General features: G+C 41.2%; 1 protein-coding gene across 2 annotated transcripts in view; it reads left to right on the top strand.

Annotated features, from left to right (window-relative positions):
• The window catches only part of LSAMP (limbic system associated membrane protein), a 731,629-nt gene that overhangs the window by 458,606 nt on the left and 249,180 nt on the right, over window positions 1-23,843 (top strand). For both annotated transcript variants that reach the window (XM_061628381.1, XM_061628382.1), the window contains exon 3: window positions 14,980-15,105. In XM_061628381.1, the coding sequence (XP_061484365.1) occupies window positions 14,980-15,105 (126 nt within the window). The remainder of the gene's footprint in view (window positions 1-14,979; window positions 15,106-23,843) is intronic.

Raw genomic sequence — 23,843 nt, 5'->3', positions numbered from 1 at the left:
GCTTTTATGACTATAAACACTTTTTTTCCAGATGCAGGTTTAATGGTTTGCTCTTTGCCCTTGTAACTACAAAGTGCTAGATTACTCATTTTCCTCTTTCAAGGAGCAGTAAATGGAGAACCTGAAAAAGATGTTTGATCACCAACACTGAAGAAACAAGAGAGAAATGGATTCTCAGATATGCTTGAGTTTACTGAAGCTCAACGCAGTTTAGAAATACAGTGTTCTTCTTATAATGTGATTAGAGAAACTGTGCTTCTTGATTCCAGAGCATTCCTGAAACAAACCTTTAGTCTAGGTAACAGAAGTGATGCTCTTAAGAAGTTATTGAACTACAGCTTCCATCAGCTTCATCCAACATGTCCAATGGTTAGGGATAATGGGAGTTGTAGTCCAATAACATTTAAAATACATCATTTTGGCTATCCCTGTCCTAAAGGAATATCTTAACTAGAGCCATGAAGCATACTTTTCCAGATTTCCACTGGAGAAGAAAATGTTTAGGGCTTCTATCCACTTGGAAATGGAAATGGACTGTGTTCAAGTCGATTCTGACTTATGGCGACCCTATGAACAGGGTTTTCATGGTAAGTGGTATCCAGAGGGGGTTTACCATTGCCTTCCTCTGAGGCTGAGAGGCAGTGACTGACCCAAGGTCACCCACTGAGCTTCATGGCTGTGTGAGGATTCGAATCCTGGTCTCCCAGGTCGTAGTCCAACACCTTAACCACTGCACCACTATCAGCTTAAGCACGTTTGAGAATCGATTCCTCCTTCATTTCTTCATTGCATGGTGTCTTTCTTCTTTGTTTCCTGGATAACCAAAATCCCAACATGTGGGGAACACAATGTGACTCCCCAGTTTTCGGCTTTGCAAGGAACTTGGTAGACAAGCATATAATGACTCGCAACTGAACCAAGTGTGAAATTATTCAGTTGAAAACCATTGTATTGAAGCTGATCTGAAAGTTCTAATTATAGTGTTTTGCTATGCAGAAACTCAAGTGTGCAAGCAAGTAATCACTGATTGCTTCAGCTATCAAATGATGAAAATGCACATGTGAACAAGCCTCACTTTCTCTTGAAAACCAGTGAAATGTTTCAGTTGAAGGATTTGTGCATTACACAAACCCATAGTACACAAAACATGAGCTGGAGTAGTATTAAATAGGCGGGCCATCCCCTAATAACCTTGCCTCTCCTTTCATTTTTTTCCCCTCTCCTGTGCAAGATGGCTGAAGTCATGAAGCCACATGAGAAATGAAAGAGCAATTGACTTATATGGGTGATTGGGGAAGAGTGAGGAGACAAGTCACATGGAGGAACCGTCAGAGGCAGAGACATGGCAATCCTACTTTGAGACTAGGATCTTAAATATATGTGAAAAGGGAAAGAAACCAGCACAGGCAGTCATTGACTTCACATGGGAGTTTTTTGGAGCCCATTTGGGAACTATTGCAGTTGTAGTTAACAAGAATGTGTCAAGAGAGTCACTCAGAAGTTACTGCTTTTATCTAAAAATGATATTTGTCTTGGAGTAGCTGTTTTGCGTGTATGTGTTTGTGAAGATATCCCCCCTGCCTTTGTTACAAGTGCAGTTGGTGCTTAAGAGACGTACTGATGTTTTGTGGTTACAAATCACTTACTTTCATCTTGAGTGCAACCCTGATTGCACTAGGGGATTTTAGTATGTTTTCATGTCTCATTCTTTTTATCATTTACATCAGTGTGAGTTGTTCCTGTCATGAAAACTAGAGCTTGAAAATCACCAAGTTCAGCGTGATGATGTAGCAGGAACAGATTTATGCCACTTTATGCAGGGCCTTAGCACCCTCTTACAAGCACCTAACAATTCTGTGCTGTTCCACATGCATTAACAGCTCATGGGCCAGCTGTCCTATCAGTCCTATCCTGCTTTTCTTGAGCAAAATGCCTGAGCTGTTGGGCCCTTTTTCCAACGGAGCATGACAAACAGGGATGGGAGATTGTGAATTAATTTGGTCCTTCTATCATTTATTTATTAAACTTGTATCCTGTCCTTCCAGAAGCAACCCAGGGCGGCAAACAAAACACTAAAAACACTCTAACATGTCTTAAAAACAGTCTGTAAAATATATTAAAATAAAACATCTTTTAAAACATTTTTTTAAAGTTTTTAAAACATCTTAAAAAAGCAATTCCAACACAGACACAGACTGGGATAAGGTCTCTGCTTAAAAGATTTGTTGAAAAAAGAAAGTCTTAAAATATAACAGAGATGGTGCCTGTTTAATAAGGGGAGGGAATTCCACAGGGTAGGTGCCAACACCAAAGGTCCACTTCCTATGTTATGTGGAACAGGCCTCCTGATAAGATGGTATCTACAGAAGGCTCTCACTTGCAGGGCACAGTGATCGACTGGGTATATAAGGGGTAAGATCATCTTTCAGGTAGGTGAAGTTTTCTGTAGCACATCTTATGCTAGGACTGGAACAACATTGCTGACATTATTATTCCACATAAAGGCATGTCATCTGTCTGATCATGCATCATTCTTAAATTGTGTTGACAGTGGCCCTTACCCACAGGTCACATCAAAAGCTCAATCAAACTGTGCACAATGCACTGAAGGTTAGTGTAATTTCTTGTACAATCAAGAGTGTTGGTGCTTTAAGTAGTTGATTAATTAATTGTTTTCTATCCTGCCCTTCCTCCAGTCAGGAGCACAGGGCAGCTTACAAATATAAAATACCATACAACAATAAAGCATCATTAAAAACCACAGAATCAAATGAAACAGTATCTATAGAAATAATTTCTTCATGATCCAAATGCCTTACAGGCAAAAATGCTGTTTCTTGAAAATTTCTGCAATGGGGACAAGATTGAACATCACTTGGGAAGGAGTTCCAGAGGCAGGGGGACACCACCAAGAAGAGAGCCAATGTTGTGTAGTGGTTAGAGTGTCAGGCTGGGAGGTGAGGATTTATTTACCCACTCAGCCATGAAGCTCACTGGATGGCTGAGGGCCAGTCACTGTCTCTCATCCTAACCTACCTCACAGGGTTGTTGTGAAGATCAAATTGGGAGAGGGAGAACCATGTTTGCATGCCACCTTGAGTTCCTTTGAGGAAAGGTGGGATATAAATGTAATAAATAAGAAGAATGCCCTGTCTCGTGTCAGTGTCTTCCTGGCCTTTGTTGTGGCCAGGACAGTAAGCAGGACCTAAAGAATTATAGAGTCGAACCATGTGGGTGTGAAGCAAAACCTTCTAGCCATAAGCCTCTCCTTCCTGGGATTGATCAGCTACAAAATCAGTGTGTGCAGTGCAGGGCTGGCATCTGGGAGGCAGGTTGGTGATTGAGCAGGGTCAGACAGAGCTTCTAGTCACTCTTTAGCAGCTCAGCCTGCAATGAATTTCTCACATGCGGGGCAGAGCAGGACGCAGCCATTATAGAAGGTGAGATGTGGACCAGTCTTGCTCATCTTGAAGCTACGACTCAGTGAAACGGCCATCCAAAATTATCCATGCTATTGGGCGGGGGGCATTTCATATGCAGGGGGAGGTGGAATTGTCCAACCGTTTAAGTGTAAGTGAAAATGAACATTCTCCAAAAAAAAGTTAGAAAATGCTCTTCTGAGAAATTCTGACTCACTGAATGTTGAATGAAACTCTCATATTCATATTAGTGGATGAAAAAAAGCAATGTGCTAGGAAAAAAAGAAAGAAAGGAGGGCTATAAGGACTGGCTGCCAAGTCCATTGCTTCCTTCAGCCATATTGGGTTGGATCTACAGACCTTCCGGACTCTCCCCAGGCACATATCTCACACCAGCCCTGATCCATGCCATCCTCAAGTGCCTTTGTCTGGCTGGAATGTGTCCTTCAACTTTGATAATGCCTTTGGCTTGCCTGGATGGAGAAATGTGGGTGCATGTCAGAAACCTTTGACTTTTACGTGGCTGGAATATAGCATACTGTACAAAGATAACAGTTGCTCCTCTCACCTCTGTGGCCTCAGAAGGATTGCCAGCCCTTGGGGTAAAAAGGGTTCCCACCCGACTCAGATGTAGATCTCACTGGTTCCAAAGTGGGGGAAGAAATATTCATGTGGGCCCATTCAGCAAGGTGCATGTTTAAAAACAGAACTCACAGATGTCTACTCCTAAACCCACAACTTCAAATATATACATATGCTCCAGCTGTCCTATTTACTAGGGACGATACTTATTTCCTGTATCTTGCCCCTGATAAATTACTGTCCCTAGTTTGTCCTTCTTTTTGCCTTTTGGGAATGCCTTGTTAAATTGATGGTGCTATGAACTGCTTGACTTGCCCTTCTTCAGGCTGCAGACACCTATTATCCCAGATCTATAGAAGTTAAATCTATTAACTTGGGGGGGGGGATTGTCTTATTTATTTAATGAATTTATGTACTGCCTTTCAAGACTAAAATTCTTCCTAAGGTGGTTCACATAAAATACTACAATAAATTACAATAATGACATTTAAAGGCATCTCAGTAAAACCATCCCATATTATTAAAAATAGCCATACAGCTACCAAGACCAGACCATGCAATCAGATCCGCACCCTCTATTAGTTTCTGTAAACCGAGGTCTTCTCTCTAATTTATAGCTATCAGCATGCAGTCACATGAACATTAAGGTGCCAAGGAGTATTCTGCCAGTAGTACACAAAAAATGAAGCTTGTTTGGAACTATTGATAACAATTTATAGAAAAATTGTGCTTTTCTAACACATATGTAACCAAACGAGCAAGCACTATCTCAATTTCTAAACCTAGCCAGGCTTTTGCAGGCTAAGTTAATACAACATATAGCAGGTGAAAAGGGACTTTCAGCAGTGGGCAATATAATAGCAGGGGGAGGCAATCTCAAGCACTAATGTTTGATATGAGGATAGGGCTGTTAAAAGTGTGTCCCGGTTTCCATTTGAAATAATACAGGGAAATACATATTTTCTCTGTCCTGAGAGGTTGCTGGGGATAGAATGCATCTCAGGTAGCTTAGGCATTTGGCCATTTCACATTCTCATTCATTTCAATAGGGGTAAATTGTGTTACGCATATGCAAAGTAATTCAGCAGTCTGAGCTGTGTGTCCCAGTGTGTGTATTTACCTAAGAAGCAGGTTTGTACCCTGCATTTAAATCACTGAGACTTCTTAGCAAAGTAAGAGAAAACTATTTATTGAAATACATAGTAGATAGGAAAGGCAGACCTAGTTCTAATTAACTAAGTTGGAGACGCAATGCCCAAACTTGGGTATTGCCCTCATGGCTCAGGAGAGAGAACAAAGACAGAGCTGTCTACTCTCTCCTCATACAGACAAGAAAAAAGACGAAGGAGGGGCAGGTCAGCTTCCCTGAACATACCAGTTTACAACGGAAGGAAGTTGGGTAGAGAAGAGCACAAGTAAAGGTAGGCAAGCCTAGCCAGCTGGAGGGCCCCAACTCTATCTTCCTTTTGGAATGGACAAAAGAACCCAAACAGGAATTGCTCTTGACCCACTTCCAATAAATTGGACCTCTGATAGCATAGCAAGTTTTTCCAAGTGCTACATAATGTTTGTTCAACACTTGCAAGAAATCGATCTTACAACTCCCTGTCTATTAATATCAAGGAGGCACTTTTACTGTACTGTTTTCTGTGTCTGCTAAAAAAAATTGTTTAGGCAACCTTGTCCAGATAATAATAATAATAATAATAATAATAATAATAATAATAATAATATCATCTGTTACCTGCCATTCACCCAAAGATCCCTGGATGGGTTACAACAATTTTAAAATATGACATTAAAACCAATTTAAAAACAACCTAAAATCCCAAAATAGGATGGGTCCTAAAACTACATGTCTCCTGTGTCAAAGGCAAGGGAAAAGAGGTGCATCTTCAGGATTCACCTAAAGTTGTACAGTGAAGTTGTCAGACATCCAGGTGGTGGGGAGGGCGTTCCACAATTTAAGGGCGCACGGAGAATGCCCACTCTTCGGTATACACACACATGCACACACCTTACTAAATAAAATAAAATTAATTTGTTAGGTGAAATTTTTAAAAAATTGAAAGGGGGAGAGATGAAACACTACAGAACAACCGACCCCATTGCTTATTCATTTATTTGGTTCCATTCACAAATTGCTTTCCCTAAAAGATCTCGAAGATATTTCACCGTAATTAAAGAATACATGGAGTATAAAATGGTTCAGGTTTGCTTTAAAAGCTTTACAGATATTCCAAACAGCTGCTGAGGTCCAAAACAACCCTATTAGCATAGGAGAGATAAGTTTGTTCTTAATGAAGACAAGGCTTCCCAAATTAAAAGGCTCCTTTAAAAATTGCATACAAAGAGAAGGGGGAAGCTGGCACAATGTTACAAATTAAAAGGATGCTGCTTTTAGCACCTATGATTTCTGTCGCAGTGAAAAACGCCATTAGAAGCAAACACTTCTATTTGTGTCCTCAGCCCTGCCCAGTAGAATCCTTTTTTTTCTCTTTTACTAGTGGATGGCTCTGAATTTTGAACATGTAAAACTCCAGTCCCATTTTAATACCAAATGTATTCCAAAACTGTTACATTCATCACAGCCCTCTAAGCCAAGTAAGGCAGACTTCCTAAGGGAGTTTGCCAGTGGCAGGATTGTCAGCTGGACAGATTTGTACAAGTCTGAGGCATTCAGAAGCAATTCGGCCTAACTATCAGAAGCTTGGGAAAAAGATAGGGAAACCAAAACATAAAGTCCTCCATAAATCTCTGGGGGCGTTACTCAAGCATTTCCTGCATCAGGGGTCTTCAACCTTTTGGGGCCTGGGGGCATATTTGGAAAGCTAAAAACTGTTTTGGGCACCTCAAAATACCCATTTCACAGAAGACAAACTGGCAATGCTCAGAACTACCCCCCCAAAATAACTGGCAAATACCTATACACACCTCAGAACAAATGAGAACAAATTGCATGCATCCGTCGGGACTTAGACTCTGATGTTATGACAGATGAATACATTGAAGTGTCCAGAGCGCGGCCTTGTCCTTTATTATTGGATGAATTTCAGTTGGTGCAGCTCGAGGAAGTGGACAAGGTGCTTGGAATGGTGCGGGCGACCACCTCTGCTCTGGACCCTTGCCCATCTTGGCTGGTGAAGACTGGCAGGACTGTAACCACTGGCTGGGCCAAGGAGGTAATAAATGCCTCCTTGAGAGAGGGAGTAGTCCCTGGCAGTCTCAAGGAGGCAGTAATAAGACCTCTTTTAAAGAAACCTTCTTTGGACCCAGATGTTTTGAACAACTATAGACCGGTGGTGAATGTCCCTTTTTTGGGCAAGGTTTTGGAGCGGGTGGTCGCTGGCCAGCTCCAGGCGCTCTTGGATGAAACCGATTATCTGGATCCGTTTCAATCCGGTTTTAGGTCCGGTTTTGGCACTGAAACAGCCTTGGTCGCCCTGTATGATGACCTTTGTCGGGAGAGGGACAGGGGGAGTGTGACTCTGTTGATTCTCCTTGATCTTTCAGCGGCGTTTGATACCATCGACCATGGTATCCTTCTGGGGAGGCTCGCGGAGTTGGGAGTTGGGGGCACTGCTTGGCAGTGGCTCTGCTCCTACTTAGCGGATCGTCACCAGAAGGTAGTGCTTGGGGAACATCGCTCGACACCCTGGACTCTCCATTGTGGAGTCCCTCAGGGGTCGGTTTTGTCCCCCATGCTCTTTAACATCTACATGCAGCCTCTGGGTGCGGTCATCAGGAGTTTTGGAGTGCGTTGCCATCAGTACGCTGATGACACGCAGCTCTACTTCTCCTTTTCACCTTCTTCAGGTGAGTCTGTTGATGTGCTGAACCGTTGCCTGACCGCGATAATGGACTGGATGAGAGCTAATAAACTGAAACTCAATCCAGACAAGACTGAGACACTGTTGGTGAGCTCTTTCCCTGCTCAGATGGTGGATGTTTATCCTGTTCTAGATGGGGTTACACTCCCCTTGAAGGAACAGGTTCGTAGTTTGGGGGTCCTTTTTGACCCTTCCTTGTCGCTCGAGGCTCAAGTGGCCTCGGTGGCACGGAATGCGTTTTACCACCTTCGCTTAGTCGCCCAACTACGCCCCTATCTGGACAGTGATGATCTCGCCTCTGTTGTCCACGCTCTGGTAACTTCTAGATTGGATTACTGTAATGCGCTCTACGTAGGGCTGCCTTTGAAGACTGTTCGGAAACTTCAGCTAGTGCAAAATGCGGCAGCCAGGCTGTTGACAAGGACCAATCGGTCTGCGCATATAACACCTGTCCTGGCTCGCTTGCACTGGCTACCCATTTGTTTCCGAGCTAGATTCAAGGTGCTGGTGTTGACCTATAAAGCCTTACACGGTGTGGGACCGCAATACCGTGTGGAACGCCTCTCCCGCTATGAACCTACCCGCTCACTTCGTTCAGTATCTAAGGCCCTCCTCCGGGTACCAACTCACCAGGATGCCCGGAGAACTGTTACTAGAACTAGGGCCTTTTCTGTGGTGGCCCCCGAATTATGGAACAGCTTACCGGAGGAAATACGCCTGGCGCCTACGGTTCTTTCTTTTAGGCGCCAGGTTAAGACCTGGCTGTACTCCCAGGCATTTTAATGTTCAATGTTTTATGTTTAATGTTTTAGTTTAATGTGTTCCTTTCTGTTACTGATTTTATTCTATATTGTATTTTAATCTCGTTTTGTACACCGCCCAGAGAGCTATTAGCTATGGGCGGTCTAGAAATGAAAATAAATAAATAAAAATAAATAAAACACAGCACTTCAAATATACATTTATCACCTCTATTACGATATATGGAATAAACCTGGCTATTCTGATTCTTAAGAAGCATATAATCATGGTCAAACCAGCTCTTGTTCCTGTGATATTTACCACCAGCCAAAGAGCTATCTGCCCCTAGATTCCTTTGAATATCAAAAATAAATGCCTCATAATGATACAGCTTCTCTTCATCAGTAGAGGCTGGAATGTTTTGATATAGTTGAAGACAGGCAGAGGATTTTAATAAAGACGTGAACTTACCCTCTGTCCTATTAGTCCATTTAATCCTTGTCACACAAGAAGACAGAGAGGAGTCCAATAATGGAGGTCCAGTAGACAAATGAATCTTTAAGGGAGGTTCAATTAATGTCACTAATGGAGAGTGATCACTGTCTGTATGGTCATCAATGCAAAAAGCTTGAATTGCCCTTCTGAGTGACTGAGTAACGAGGACATGGTTGACGGTACTACTCTCTAATAAGGAACTAAAAGTAAACTCACCCTTCATATCGCCTGTAGTACTTCCATTCAAAATAATTTTGTTATGGCGGCATGCAAGAAGAGCTAAGCATGTGCCAACAAAATTTATTGTAACATCCTTAAAGTGTCTGTTATATGGAGATTGCCCTATTGTATTATCAATTCCTTTAAGATGTCGAGATCCTGCTAGTGTATCATCATCGGGGCTGAGTCGGGCGTTGAAGTCATCGGCCATGAGGACCTGTGCTAATGGAAACTTTACCTCAATATGGGCAATAGATTGTTCTAGCTCTTCCCACTGGGCGTTCTTGCCAAATAACATGTAGTTGGAGGGACATAGATGATAAACAGTAAAACTTGAAAACAACTACTCTTAATTAGGATTGCCATAGCAATGGTTCCACAGCTAGGGAGTGCAAGTAATGCCACATTGAGGGATGTAGAAACCAAGCAAAGCAATCCTGCACTGGGCCTACCTCTACTTGAAGATTTAGTTGCTGCCAGTGAGGTAGCAATATACCCATTGAGCATTATCTGTTCACAAGCTCAGGTCTCCTGCAGCAGAACAATAACAAAGGATTTGATATAATTAATAAACGATCCATCTCTAATCTTCCCCTTCCAACCCGTTATGTTCCAAGAGAGACATCTAAGCAAGGGTGGAAGGTTATGTGGCTTAGGGAGTCAATCAATAAGGTTAAGTTCCTCCAACACACCTTCCTGATCTAAAAAAACACTGCCACTCTTAATTGGTAAAATCTGTTTGTTAAAAGGCCTAGAAGAAGGGTTAGAAATAGGAGGTAAGCCTAATTCATTAGATTCCAAAAACTAGAAACCAACCCAATCCTTTGAGCAAGTGGCACCAGCAGTTACTATAGGAGCATTATGCTTAACCACCAATCCTTCCTCAGAATGGAGATCAATAGTTGTAAATGCTCCATCTTGCTCTGGTTTCTTGACTATACAGACTGGGGAGAGCACTTTAGTGGTTGGTAGCAGTAGAACTGTTAAATCCTCACGGGGTTTATCCGATTTCCAATTAGTTATAAAAAGTATCAGAAGCTTAATTTTAACTATATTTAATCTCTCCATGATATTTATCTGCTCTGCCTGTGGGAGTGCAGAAAAGGAACCAAGGAGATGGGACTCCTCCAATTCCCAGAAGTCATCTCTGACCTGGGGTAATGAATGAGATATAGAAGGTACTTTGCCTCTTCTAGTTCCAATTGTGGAGGATTTGAGGGAATAACTATAGACAGGGGCAAGTCAGTAGATGTGGGATCATCCCATCTAATTAAATCTGGGCTTTCTTTTAATGAGATTAGGTGCTATATTTTGGGTAGATGAAAATTTCACGGTGGTCTGTTGAACATATTTAGTACCTTTTAGATCTGTACTGCCTGATGAAATACCCTGGATAGATTGTTTCCTATTTTTTATACTATCTGATCTCTTCCAACTGACACCCTTAATATTAGAATTGGTGCCAGAACCTCTTACGGTACCACTATGTCTCCTGTTAGGAAAGAGAGGCTTAAGAGATAGATCTTTAAAAACTCTTGTAGGAGAAATACCAAATGAACTAAGCAAAAACCTTTCTCAAAGTAACTCCACAACTTGGTACAAAACTGTTTTTAAGGGATGTGCCCTCTTATATCTCTGAAAGCTTCTAACTTTATTATGATTTCAGTGCAAATCAAGGAAAAAATGTTATCCTCCTGAGAGAGGGAATTTTATAAAACTGTATTTTGTTCTTATGCCTTTTAAAAACTCTGTTATATGTTTTATATAACTTTGGTGGTCTGAGACTGCAATAAATAAACACTACTATAAAACACAGCCCCCCCCCAAAAGCAATAACCTGTCCCAATAAATGGACACACATCCCAGCAAAAAGCCCCCCAAAGTCTCATATAAAATTGAAAAGGACAAGAGGCATTGACAGACATCAAGGAGTGTGTCAAAGAGTGTTGCAATGCCCATGGGTGCCACAGTGGGGCCTACATAGATGATGCTGAAAATCACATGATAGTTCTTCAACAAAAACCCTGTATTCTGAAACCAGCTCCTAATAGAACTGTGTAGTATTGGTGTAAAGAGTATCTCCATGCAGTTGGGACAAACCACGTAGAAACTGGTTTTCAGACAGTGTAGCCTCTGCAGAGACCTCTATCCCACTGAAGCAGTATTCTGTGCTCTCTACCATGGAATTGTAACAGATAAAGACATGACCCTCAGTTGCTCTCTTGGTTTGATAATGATAGAAAGTCCAGCCCTGTCCCCAGACCCTCCAAAGAGTACACTACAAGAGCAAAAAATTGGCTGGTTAAGTACTTCAGATCATAGTATGTGAAATTCAGCTCACTTCCATCACTCTTTTTTTGGCTCTTGTTGCCTTCCAGTTCGAAAGCTGCCTTATACCAAGTTAGACCATTGGTCCGTCTAGCTCAGTATTGGCTACACTGACTGGCAGTGGCTTTCCAGGATTTCTAGGTGACAATCCCAGCCCTGCCTGGAGATGCCAAGGATTGAACCTAGGATCTTCTGCATGCAAAGCAGATGTTCTAACATTGACCTGCAGACACTGAGCTACATCCCTTCCTTTAACTAAGCTGCTTGTTACAATGGCAGTCAAAGCCCTAATGGAAATAATTTCCCTGTACTTTAAGCCTTAAAACCCTATGTTGCCAAGTCCAAGTCCTCCAAATCCCCCTTAACTGCCCATTTCCTTCCAATCATGAACACACAGTTCTAATCCTCAGCTTCTTTTTCCAACCTACTTTCCCCATAGATCTTCTTTCCTACAGCTTCATGCCAACTTCTATTGTTTCCCCAGGCCCTTCCTCTTCAGGCCATTGCCTAGTCTGCCCCACTTGCTTTAGCCACTGTGGGCTCATCTACATGGAAGCATTTCTTCATAGCAAATACACTGATTTTACCTTTGCTATTCATTTGCACCATCTGCAGTTCCTGCTCAATGGTAGCTGCCAATTGCTTTTTCCCATTCACACGAGTAGGCATTCTCAGTCTCACTGTTTCCTTGTGGTACCACCCACTAATTATATATTTCTACTCCCCTCTGGTTGCTTGGTGACCAAGCATGCTCAGTCTGTTCTACCAGCTGCAGTAGGTTCCTTTAAAAAAAAACCCAGAAGTTCAAATATATGTGTTTTCTGTGCCTATGGTTGGTAGGATACAATTGAAAAACAAAAAAGAAAAGAAAGGCACCATTTGCAGCACATAAAAAAGGCCAGCAGAACTGAGAAGAGCAGCTGGAAGTTGCTTGTCAGCCCATGGGAAACAAAATAAAAGAAGGGAGGAGAAGATAGTGAGCATGGAGAGGGAACGATTGACACACACACATCTAAAAGCATCAGAGCAAAGTGTCTGCAACTACTAGAGAAACAGAATGGAGTAGTTTTTTTCTCCCTTTTTTGTATTATCATCAGATTGGGTTAGTACGGATTTACAGGGGGAAAACTGTGTGATAGCTTCTGTTTGCTGGTAATGCTCGTGTGAACTATGCAAATTTAAAGGAGATGTGACTAGCACCAAACACACCGTGTAGATGAGCTCCATCTCTTCATTGCATCATGGAGGCTAACTCTGGAAAAAAAGACTGGCACTCCCTGCTCTTGGTGGAAACAGCAGCTGGAAGGTTTCTAGCCAGCAAACTGCTAAATGGATTGGAGCAGGGGCCTCATCTAAAAAGCCACTATTAAGATGACTCAGCCTTGTGGTTATTTTAGCCTCCATAGTGAATCAAAGCTATTTGATTCCCTCTGTGCTCCTGAGTTCTGGAAGCTGACTCATGGCTCTAGCAAAATCAAAAAAAGCCAAGCAAATATTGTATACATTTTCTTTACTCAGCTGTACTTCTGCAGCTAAATATAGCATTGGCACAACGCACTGCATTGGTTTGCACTCAGTTCACATTTCCAGGATTATTTACGGAATCATAAGGACTCTTTGAAGTAAAAGCTCAAATTCTGAAGAAAAAATAAGCATTTCACAGCAAATCCAGCTTCCTGCCATGCCAAAGAAGACACTGCAACCTTGCTTACAAATGGAAACTGTATGATGTCTAGGAGTGATTATTAACTCCCACTGTGTAAATGCATTCACATATTCAGAGGTGCAGGCACTTTTAATTCAGACATGTTGGGGGACAAATGAAATGTTAAAGCTGCATACCCATAGTCTTAGAACATGGTATGAGCTCAACAGGTGGGAAGGAGTGGGAAAGGTGATTTCAAGAGGAGAATGTGCATGTCAGAGTGCTGAATCCTTTCTCTGACTCCTGCTTAAGGGCCTTTAGGAGAGGGCCATAGCTCAGGGCTAGAGCACCTGCTTTGCATATAGAAGGTGTCTGGTCCGATCCCCAACATCTCCAAATCGAACTGGGAGTGTGTCCTGTCTGAAATACTGTAGAATTGCTGCCAGTCAGTACAGACAGTACTGAGGAAGATGAAGAAGTGAGTTGATTTGGTATAAGGCAGCTTCCTCTGCTTTCCCCACCTGACTTCAGTGAGGTAAACAGGAGAAATGGCTGGGCAAAATGGGCTGCTGGAAGGAAACTGCAGGTGTGGTAAAAGTCTAGTATCTCTTCTACTTGCCACGGCTTTGCTTGAAATAGAGCATTCTCTTTTAGAGCTATTTGGTGCAATCCAGGTTGCTAATTTGGCCCTAAGGCTGTAATCCTATTCATGTTTTTGTTGTTGTTGTTATGTGCCTTCAAGTTGATTACAACTTATGGCGACCCTATGAATCAGCGGCCTCCAAGAGCATCTGTCATGAACCACCCTGTTCAGATCTTGTAAGTTCAGGTCTGTGGCTTCCTTTATGGAATCAATCCATCTCTTGTTTGGCCTTCCTCTTTTCCCACTCCCTTTTGTTTTTCACAGCATTATTGTCTTTTCTAGTGAATCATGCCTTCTCATGTCCAAAGTATGATAACCTCAGTTTCATCATTTTAGCTTCTAGTGACAATTTTAGTTTAATTTGTTCTAACACCCAATTATTTGTCTTTTTCGCAGTCCATGGTATGTACAAAGCTCTCCTCCAGCACCACATTTCTACTAGTTAGTAAACTCTAATGAGCACAGTTTTAAGTTATCTTTAATGAATACATTTAGTTTAATTTTTGTTGAAGTCTGTCTGAAGGCTTCAGTGCCCAAAGTTAAAACATTTCAGTTGTTTGTTCTCTACCTCTTTGTTTCCCTGCTGTGTGGTATCTTGATCACCTTTTGACTGCATAATGCGTATAGATTATGATGATGATAGTGGACTTACACCTGAGTAGACATGCAGAGAATGGGGTTGCATGACAGCAATGCATTTTATTTTTATTTATTTATTTATTTATTTATTTGATTTACATCCCGCCCTTCCTCCCAGCAGGAGCCCAGGGTGGCAAACAGAAATGCTAAAAACACTTTAAAACATAACAAAAACAGACCTTAAAATACTTTAAAACAAAACGTTAAAAACATTTTTAAAAGCTTTAAAAACATCTTTAAAAAGGGTTAAAACATATTATTAAAAACATTAAAAAGCATATCAGTGAGAATAGAATCTTCCATACACTTTGCCTTCCATATGTTATTTTAAAACCACTCTTAGCACTGGCAAATAGTTAGTGATAGGGTAGAGCTCCTCTGAAGATGAAAAATGGGCACTCTTGAGCCAAAACCAACCAAACTTTTTTGTTTCCATAGTTCCACCAAAGATCTCCAACATCTCTTCAGATGTCACTGTGAATGAAGGTAGTAATGTCACCCTGGTGTGTATGGCAAATGGACGTCCTGAACCAGTCATTACCTGGAGACATCTCACTCCAACAGGTAGGTAGCTTTGGCCTGTATCTATTTGCCTCACATTGTTCCCTTTTTTGCACATAACTGCAGCATGTTTCAATGCAAAAAAAAACAACACCCATGAAAAGGTAAGTTCATTGGATTAACAAAGTGCTGAAGATTTTTCTGTCTGACTGTGCCAGATATTCTCGGAACATCAGGACTTTCTGCTTGCTGTTAGTTGTTTTTATCTAATGGTTATAATCTTTGTCATTGCAAATACAATATAGCAATAAGGGAAACTCATCAGTAGCAGCAGACAAAGTGAAAAGGCCTTGCCCTTCCAATAATGAGTTCAAAGTGAGCCTTTCTTAACCACAAAATTGGCTTCTAGTATGGTGCCAATAGTCACTTCTTACCTGCAGACTTAAGTCTCTTTATAGACTATTTGTGCAGACAGGTCATAGAAGAAAGCAGAATGGGTTTTTCCCTCTATTTTGGGTTACAAAAGAGGAGATGCTAGTAGGAATTCAATGAGTGAGAAACCAGCCAGGACCATTGACCATTTAATTGCTCCTTTGATACTTTAATGCTTGGTTGTCTTGGAAAGGGCACTGTCATTAGCCTGACCCAGAGGGCAATCAGGATAGGGAGGACACTTTCTGATTATTTATCCTTTTAGCATTTATCTTAGACAGAAAAAGAACCTGCTTATGGCAATACTAAGAGCTTGTTGACATTGAAGCCTTTCAGACTAAGTGCTGCTTCACACATCAATCAGCAATAGATCCAGGATTATTATCAAATATTCACTCAGTGGGAAGCCACAGGTAATTTCTGATGACTATATCTGTACAATGTATGTGTTTTCAAACAGCTGTTCATCACATACTGTATATGCATTCTGTTTTTAGAATTATACTTAACAAAATCAACAACACCAGAGCTTGTATATACATTGAAAAATATAGTGTGTGAAGTGGCCCAATAATGATCCCAAGGGTGTTGGTGCTGTTGTAAAAAAATTTTTTTTATCTCATTTGACAAGTTTGAGTTTCTCCATAAAACAGCAGTGTAGATTCTTACAGTGCCCAATAAACATGGCCATAGACCAGGGATGGGGAACTTGTGACCCTTAAGATTTTGCTGGACTATGACTCCCATCATCCCCTATTTTTGGCCATGCTGGCTGAGGCTGATGGGAATTGGAGTCTGACAACATCTGGAAAGCACCAGGTTCCCTGCCCCTGCTGTAGATTATTTTAAAAAAATTAAAGCCAAGAATAGGAAGATTCCCCAAAAAATTACTTCTGAATTGTCAGATAACCCATAGCCAGTAATAGTTCTGGTCATGACCATGATCTCCAAAAAGTTCTTACTTTAGGATAGTATGAACCCATATGTAAATAACTATCTTTTGCATTATCATTTTGTTTCTCCATGACCTGTATCAGTAATTTGTCATTGCAAATACAATATGCAAATACAAATGCAATAATGTATTCAAGAAGTATAATTTCTATACATATTTGCATGCTATTAAGTTTTAGCAAGATTTACCATTTTGCAAAGAATGTAGTAAGCCATGTGCAAATCAACTTCTGACAGTGTCTTCTCTGGCTCCCACATGTTGTCAATGTTGATGATCCCAGCAGATGCTGGATAGATCATTTTCAATTCAGTAGTGACCTAGGTTAAACTCAGAATTCACTGCTTATATGCCATTTCCATTAGAAACAGATTTAGGTCTTATTCAGATGAATGAAAAACACAAAACGAAGCCCAGACTCTGTGTTCTGACTAGGATGTTGTCCTTTTAAGAAGAAATTTGACAACGTGAGCAAAAGTGTTCAATGAATTTGATGCTGTCATAGCAGAAATTTAGAGAGCAAAAAATATTGTGAAATTAAACAGCAAGCATGGTTTAGAAATTAGGAGGGAAATGGATGATAGGAATGGAAAAGTTAGAGATTAACTGTGGTACAGCCATCCTTAAATTAGAGAGAAGATTGTCAAATTGTGAACCAAACCGTACAGTTTATCCTTCAAGCTAAGCTAAGTAGGGTTTCTGGGAGAACTTCTCTGATTTTGCATGGCATATAAACATTCAGTAGGTATAGCTTTCACCGACACTGCATCTGAATGATGCAAGGAGAAGCTGCAACAATTGTACTGTTGCCTGTCTTGCAAATGTTAACAGCACAGGGCCCTTTCCCCTCTCTATTATTTATTTATTTATTATATTTATATACCGCCCCATAGCCGAAGCTCTCTGGGCGGTTTACAGCAATTAAAAACAATGAAAACAAATATACAAATTTTAAAACACAAAAAACAATTTCAAAACACAATTAAAAAAAATTTAAAAAATTTAAAAACACAAGCTAAAATGCCTGGGAGAAGAGGAAAGTCTTGACCTGGCACCGAAAGGATAACAGTGTTGGCGCCAGGTGCACCTCGTCAGAAACATCATTCCATAATATGAGGGCCACCACTGAGAAGGCCCTCTCCCTTGTTGCCAGCCCCACAGCTTCCCTCTGAGTAGGCACCCGGAGGAGGGCCTTAGATTTTGAGCATTGAGGTTCATGTCGGGAGAGGCGGTCCATCAGGTATTGTAGTCCTAAGCCGTGTAAGGCTTTATAGGTTAAAACCAGCACCTTGTATCGAGCTCAGAAACATAAAGGCAGCCAAGGCAAACACCCCCACTAGAACAGCAAATACTGAAGCAAATGTTCTTCACTCTGAAACAGCAAAGCAGCAGAGCTTGGAAGATTACTTTAAAAAAGTAATAAATTACAATTACTGTTACATGGTGTCAAAAAGTAATAAATTACCATTACAGTTACAATTGCTCTGAAAGTAATTGGTTACCAGTACTCAAAAGTAATCACTACAATTACACTTAAATTACTTTTTTAGGAAATAGAGTGCCTACAAGGTGCTGGTCTTGGCTGCTGCCCATCTAAGTAGCCTAAAACAACATTAAAAATAAACACACACACAAGGAGAGGGTAGCAGGTTTTTTTAATCCATAAAATTAACAGAATGGCATAACAGAATCTCACATCCAACCCCCACCCCCGCAGTGGTGATATTTATTTATTTAATTTGTATCCCACCCTTCCTCCCGGCAGGAGCCCAGGGAGGCAAACAAAACGCTAAAAACACTTTACCACATCATAAAAACAGATCTTAAAACACATTAAAACAAAACAGTGTTAAAAACATTTTTAAAAAACAACTTTAAAAAAGGGTTAAAAACATTATTAAAAAACATATTAAGCAATTCTAACACAGACTGGGATAGGTCTCAACCTAAAAGGCTTGTTGAAAGAGGAAAGTCTTCAAAAGGCGCCGAAAAGATAGCAGCGATGGCACTTGCCTAATATTGAAAGGGAGGGAATTCCACAGGGTAGGTGCTGCCACACTAAAGGTCTGTTTCCTATATTGTGCAGAACGAATCTCCTGATATCTGCAGGAGGCCCTCATATCTGCAGGAGGCCCTCACCTGCAGAGCGCAGTGATCGACTGGGTATATAAAGGGTAAGATGGTCTTTCAGGTATTCTGGTCCTGAGCTGTATAGGGCTTTGTACAACAAAACTAGAACCTTGAACTTGGCCCGGTAGCAAATGGGCAGCCAGTGCAATTCTTTCAGCAGCAGGGTGACATGCTGGCGATATCCTGCCTCAGTGAGCAGTCTCGCCGCTGCATTTTGCACCAGCTGCAGCTTCCGGACCAACCTCAAGGGCAGCCCCACATAAAGCGCATTACAGTAATCCCGCCTGGAGGTTACCAGTGCGTGGACAACAGTGGTCAGGCTACCCCAACACACATACTTTTTCACTCAAAATCAAATGTTACACTTGAAATGCTGCTTTTAAAATACATTTCTGTTATGTCTTATCTTTGCTAAGAGCACGTCAGAGAAGGAATGTCTTTTTACAGTCATTACATTGCCACTAGTACTGAACAGGCATTCTGTTTCGGCGCTTGAAGGCATGCCTGTGTTGTGCTGCAAAAAACACCACAGTATCCCTAAAATACATTTTTATCAATATGGCAATCCCCTATCATCAAAGAAAAATGCAAATTTTAGTACTTAACTAGTTGCCTTTGTATTTTTTTTTTGGTCAACAGTATAACTTAGAGGTAGCTTAATCCTGTACATATTTACCTGGGAGTAAATCCCATTGAACTCATCGGGTAGACATATATGCACTATTGAACTGTCAGAAGTAGAACTTGAGACATAACATAGGTAAACAGAAAATGCACATAGTAATCCACCAGAATAAACATTATCCTGTAATTATAAATGTAGTCTTGTACAGCATATAGTGAAACTATGGAATTTCCTACCACAAGAAGCAGTGATGGGCACAAACTTGGATGGCTTTAAAGAGGATTAGACTAATTCATGGAGGATAAATCTATCAGCGGCACCTAGCAATGATGGCTATGTTCTACTTCCACTGTCACATACAATATGCTTCTGAATACCAGTTGCTGGGAATACAAGTGAGGAGAGTACTGTTCATGCACCCAGGTCCTGTTTGTGGGCTTCCCTTTAAGGCATCTGATTGGCTGCTGTGAGAACAGGATACTGGACTAGATGGGCCACTGGTTGGATCCAGCAGGCTCTTCTTATGCTCTTGTACGTATTGCAACAAGCAACAAAGGTTACTTGTGGGGCCTTACAGACCAGGGATAGCCAACATGGTGCCCTCAAGATGCTGTAGGACTACAATTTCCATCATCCCTGATAATTGTTTATGTTGTCTGAGACTGATGGGAGTTGTAGTCCAACAACATCTAGAGGGCACTATGTTGAAGACCCAATTACATTAACACAATTCCCTTCTCGCCTACCCACCTATTTCAACCATGTCCAGAAAAGTATGTCTCTTAAATTATGTCTGACAGCCTGTTACCTTTCAGAGGTAAAAATTAATCTGCAATCCTATATACTTTCCGTTTAACTCAATAAGGCTTAAATCGGAGTAGACATATATAGGACTGGACTCCACCAGAATACATTTAAGATTTCAGGGGCTATGCTTTATTAATGCTGTACCAACTGTAACTACCAGTTGCTGCTTATGTACATATATTGTCTCAGGCTAAGCTACCTCACAGGGTTGTGGCAAAGATAAATGGGGGGGAGGGCATGGTAATGGTCATGGCATTCACAAATCAAAAGTAAATCTGGGGAGGGGGGCACACACAAATAATAAGATGTCTGACAGAGAGAATGTTAACAGGTGAAGCTTTCCCCATAATTGTATTTCAGTAGTAGAAAAAGCTTACTCCATTACATTTCTTCCTGCCCCATAGCTGTTAAATGCACAAGAGCCTGATCTCCTGCAATGCCAACCCTAAACTATACAAAGAACTCAAGTAAAAAAAAACCCCCGCAGAATTTGGGCATTAAAAAAAAAAAAGAACATCTCTAACAGTATGAAATACAACATTCTCAGACAGAAAGAAGTTATGCAACAGTAGACATAAAAACACACACACAAAGCCTTGACAAACAGTGACAAAAATACTCTGAGCATGAGCATTTTCACATTTTAAATTTTTGTTTTTTGCTCATTGTTTTTGCTCATTTACTGCCTTGGGGCAGTCCTTAACTCTCATCCTAACCTATCTCACATGGCTCTTGTGAAGATACAGAAGGCAGAATTAAAATGGCTGCAAAAGGAAACTAAGGCTGCAATCCAATATATTGAATGGGACTTAATTCCAGGTAAGTGTGTATTCCAATACACACTTGCCTGGGAGTAAGTCCCATTAAACCCAATGGAATTTACTTCTGAGTAGACATGTATTGGATTGCAGGTTAGTCCTTGTTTTATAGGCATTTAGCTGCCTTAACCAGATTGATGCATCTTTGTACTATAAAGTGTCATATTTTTTCTCTCCCCCCCCCGCAAATTAGTACAGCTTCAAGGCTTCAACCAGTCCTTATCTCACCTAATTAGTGCAATCCTATACCCAATTTTATTTACCTGGGAATAAGCTCCATTATACATAAAGAGACTTATTTCTGAGTAGATTTGTATATTATATATTGTACTGTAAGTTAACTATACAATCATTTTAACAAGTGCCTGTTTGGAACTCTTTGCATTTGCCATGGAGAGGGGGATTTTTTAATTTGCACAAAAGAAGTTCCAGGGAATACCTTCCTCAGAAGACAAAGATGCATCCTGGTTGTTAGGAAGAAAGGAAGGGCTGCTTGCTGCTGTAACGTCTGCCTGCCCCTTGCTCACCCCCAAGCCTGGGCTGTGAGGAGGCTTTTGGCTCTCACCTCTCCACTGGTAAGAGAGGGGAGGTGGGGAGGGAGGCAGAGGCCACTGCTCAGAGCTTTGCTCACCAAACACACACACACACCATCTCTCACCTCCACAGCTCTTCATGTCCATTCTGCCGCTGCCTACTTGTCCTCCAGCTCCTTTCGCCCTCCACTCCATTCTTTTCCACCACTGTCCATTTTTAAACCATTTTTTCTCCACTCCACCCACGTCTCACTCTCTACCTCCTCCCTCGTCACTTCTTAAACACCCAGAGAGCACGAGGGAAGAGCAGCACTGCACAGAAGCACATGGTTTTTATCCACGCATCAGAGGAGCAGAATGTTTCTCCTGCTCCCTCCCCCAAGTAATGCCCAAAAGTAACGCTGGAAACATTACAATTACAGCTCAAAAGTAATGAAAGTACTCCTCGTTCGATTACAATCAAAATGTAAAGAAAATTACCCACTCGTTCCTCAAAAAAGTAATAAATTACAAGTAATTCATTTTTCCTAACAAATTACTTCCAAGCTCTACAAAGCAGTGTTTGAAATCATCTAGTGTATTTCCAGTCCCCGTGCAGAAGGTCCCAGGTTCAATCCCTGACATCTCCAGGTAGGGCTGAGAGGACCCCTGCCTAAAACCCTGGAATCCACTGACAGCCAGTGAGGACATTACTGAGCTAGATGGGCCAATGGTCTGACACAATATAAGAAAGCTTCCTGTGCTCCTCTGGGTGCCACTGCTCATGCTGATGTAGACACAATAGCTACTACTACCAATGCTACGAATACAACTACCACCATCACCACCACGTAGTACTAGTGGCAGTATTTTTTATTTTATCTGTCTCACCTTTTGTCCAGTAAGATCAGGGCAGCATGCATGGTACATTCTCCCTCACAACAACTGTGTGAAGTGGGTTATGCTGAGGGAAAATGATTGACCCAAGGTCACCCGGTGAGCTTCATGGCGGAGTGGTGATTTGAATCTGGGTATCTCAAGCACTAGTCTTGACACTCCAGCCATTACATAGCAGTAGTAGCAGCAGCAGCAGCAGCAGCAGCAGCAGAAGCAAAATAATAATAATAATAATAATAATAATAATCCAAAAGGCCTAGGGCCATCCCAATGAAAAGAGCTGCATAATAAGCAAGAGAGGGAAATGCTGCCAAGAAGAAATAGGGGCGGAAGGAGGAAAACAAGCCAACAAAAAGAAATGAGAACAAAGCCAGAGATGATGCTTCCTCCACCGAATTCTTAAGTAACCAGGTGTTCCTGTCTGTTGTTGTCAGTTCTAGGTGTAAATGTGCCAGCCACTGAGGTATGCTTGGAAATGTGTTCTATTTTTTCCCCTTAATTAAGTGATATACTTGAAATCTGCTTACTTCCAAGATGTAATTTTTCTCTGAACGGCCTGTTTTCTATAGTGTTTGATTCTCCTCCCTCCTCGAATGTTAGTCTTCATCATACCATTTTGTATTTTCTACTAGTATTATCACAGAAGTCATCCCACATCATGCATGGAACATTAGTGTGTTTTAGAGGAGTTAAGTGGATGTTAGTTGCTGTGAAAGTTTGCCCTGGCCTGGATCCTAATAGAGACCTCATAATTTCTAAACTTTCCTGCAAAATAACTCCTTTCCCACCTGGGTATGTTTCTGGAAGACCACCCCTTTTTAGGGCCATCTGATAAATTCATTTACGAGTATTTAGTTCTACATCTATGACCTCCTTGCAACTGGTTTGTGAATGAAGCATGCAGCTTTTTTCATTAATATCTAAAGATCATAAAAACATAGAAAGAGTAACAGGATCTGCAGTGGATTCTGGTGAGTTTAAGTCCCAGTAACAATGCAGGATCAAACTTTGTATGACAGATAGTCAGCCCCTTTGCAACATACTCTACCACTTCCAGTTAAACCACAGCCCAATTGTACATGCAGGTCCTGGTGCAAAAATAACAAAGGTTCTTAAAATTATAAATTACTGTTCAATACTTGATGATCAGGAGCAGTTGTGTAGTACCAAATTCAGAACTGCAGGGTCCCTTCATGATAGTCACAGCCATGCCCCCTTCTAAGATTATATAATCTTTTAAAATTATAGAATAATCTGGCTAGTCTGGAATACTACTTTCTGCTTCTCTAGGGGTAGAAACATACTCACTGTTCAGTGCATCTCCATCTCTCTTCTGAAAATGGGGACACATGACGCTAGTCAAACCCCATGCCTTTTTAGTGTAAAACCTAGTGGGAGCAGCTTGAGTGCGTTTTTTTTAAAAAAATTCAGCTTCAAAGAGATTTTGCAACTGATTGGCAAATCAACCCATTCCCCCTCCAGGTGTGGCTAATGGAAATACTTTGATCTGGTGGCTAGTGTGTTTACATCCTAACACTGTCACAATTTGACTGTCAGAGATATTGCTTGAATTACTGAATTCAGTGTCTACACATTTATCTCCTGCTGCTACCAAACTGCTTGATGGT

This window comes from Rhineura floridana, chromosome 5, assembly GCF_030035675.1.
Source record: "Rhineura floridana isolate rRhiFlo1 chromosome 5, rRhiFlo1.hap2, whole genome shotgun sequence".
NCBI classification, from domain to species: Eukaryota; Metazoa; Chordata; class Lepidosauria; order Squamata; family Rhineuridae; genus Rhineura; species Rhineura floridana.
Note: the sequence above shows the minus strand (reverse complement) of the source record. Positions and strands in the feature narration are given on the sequence as shown.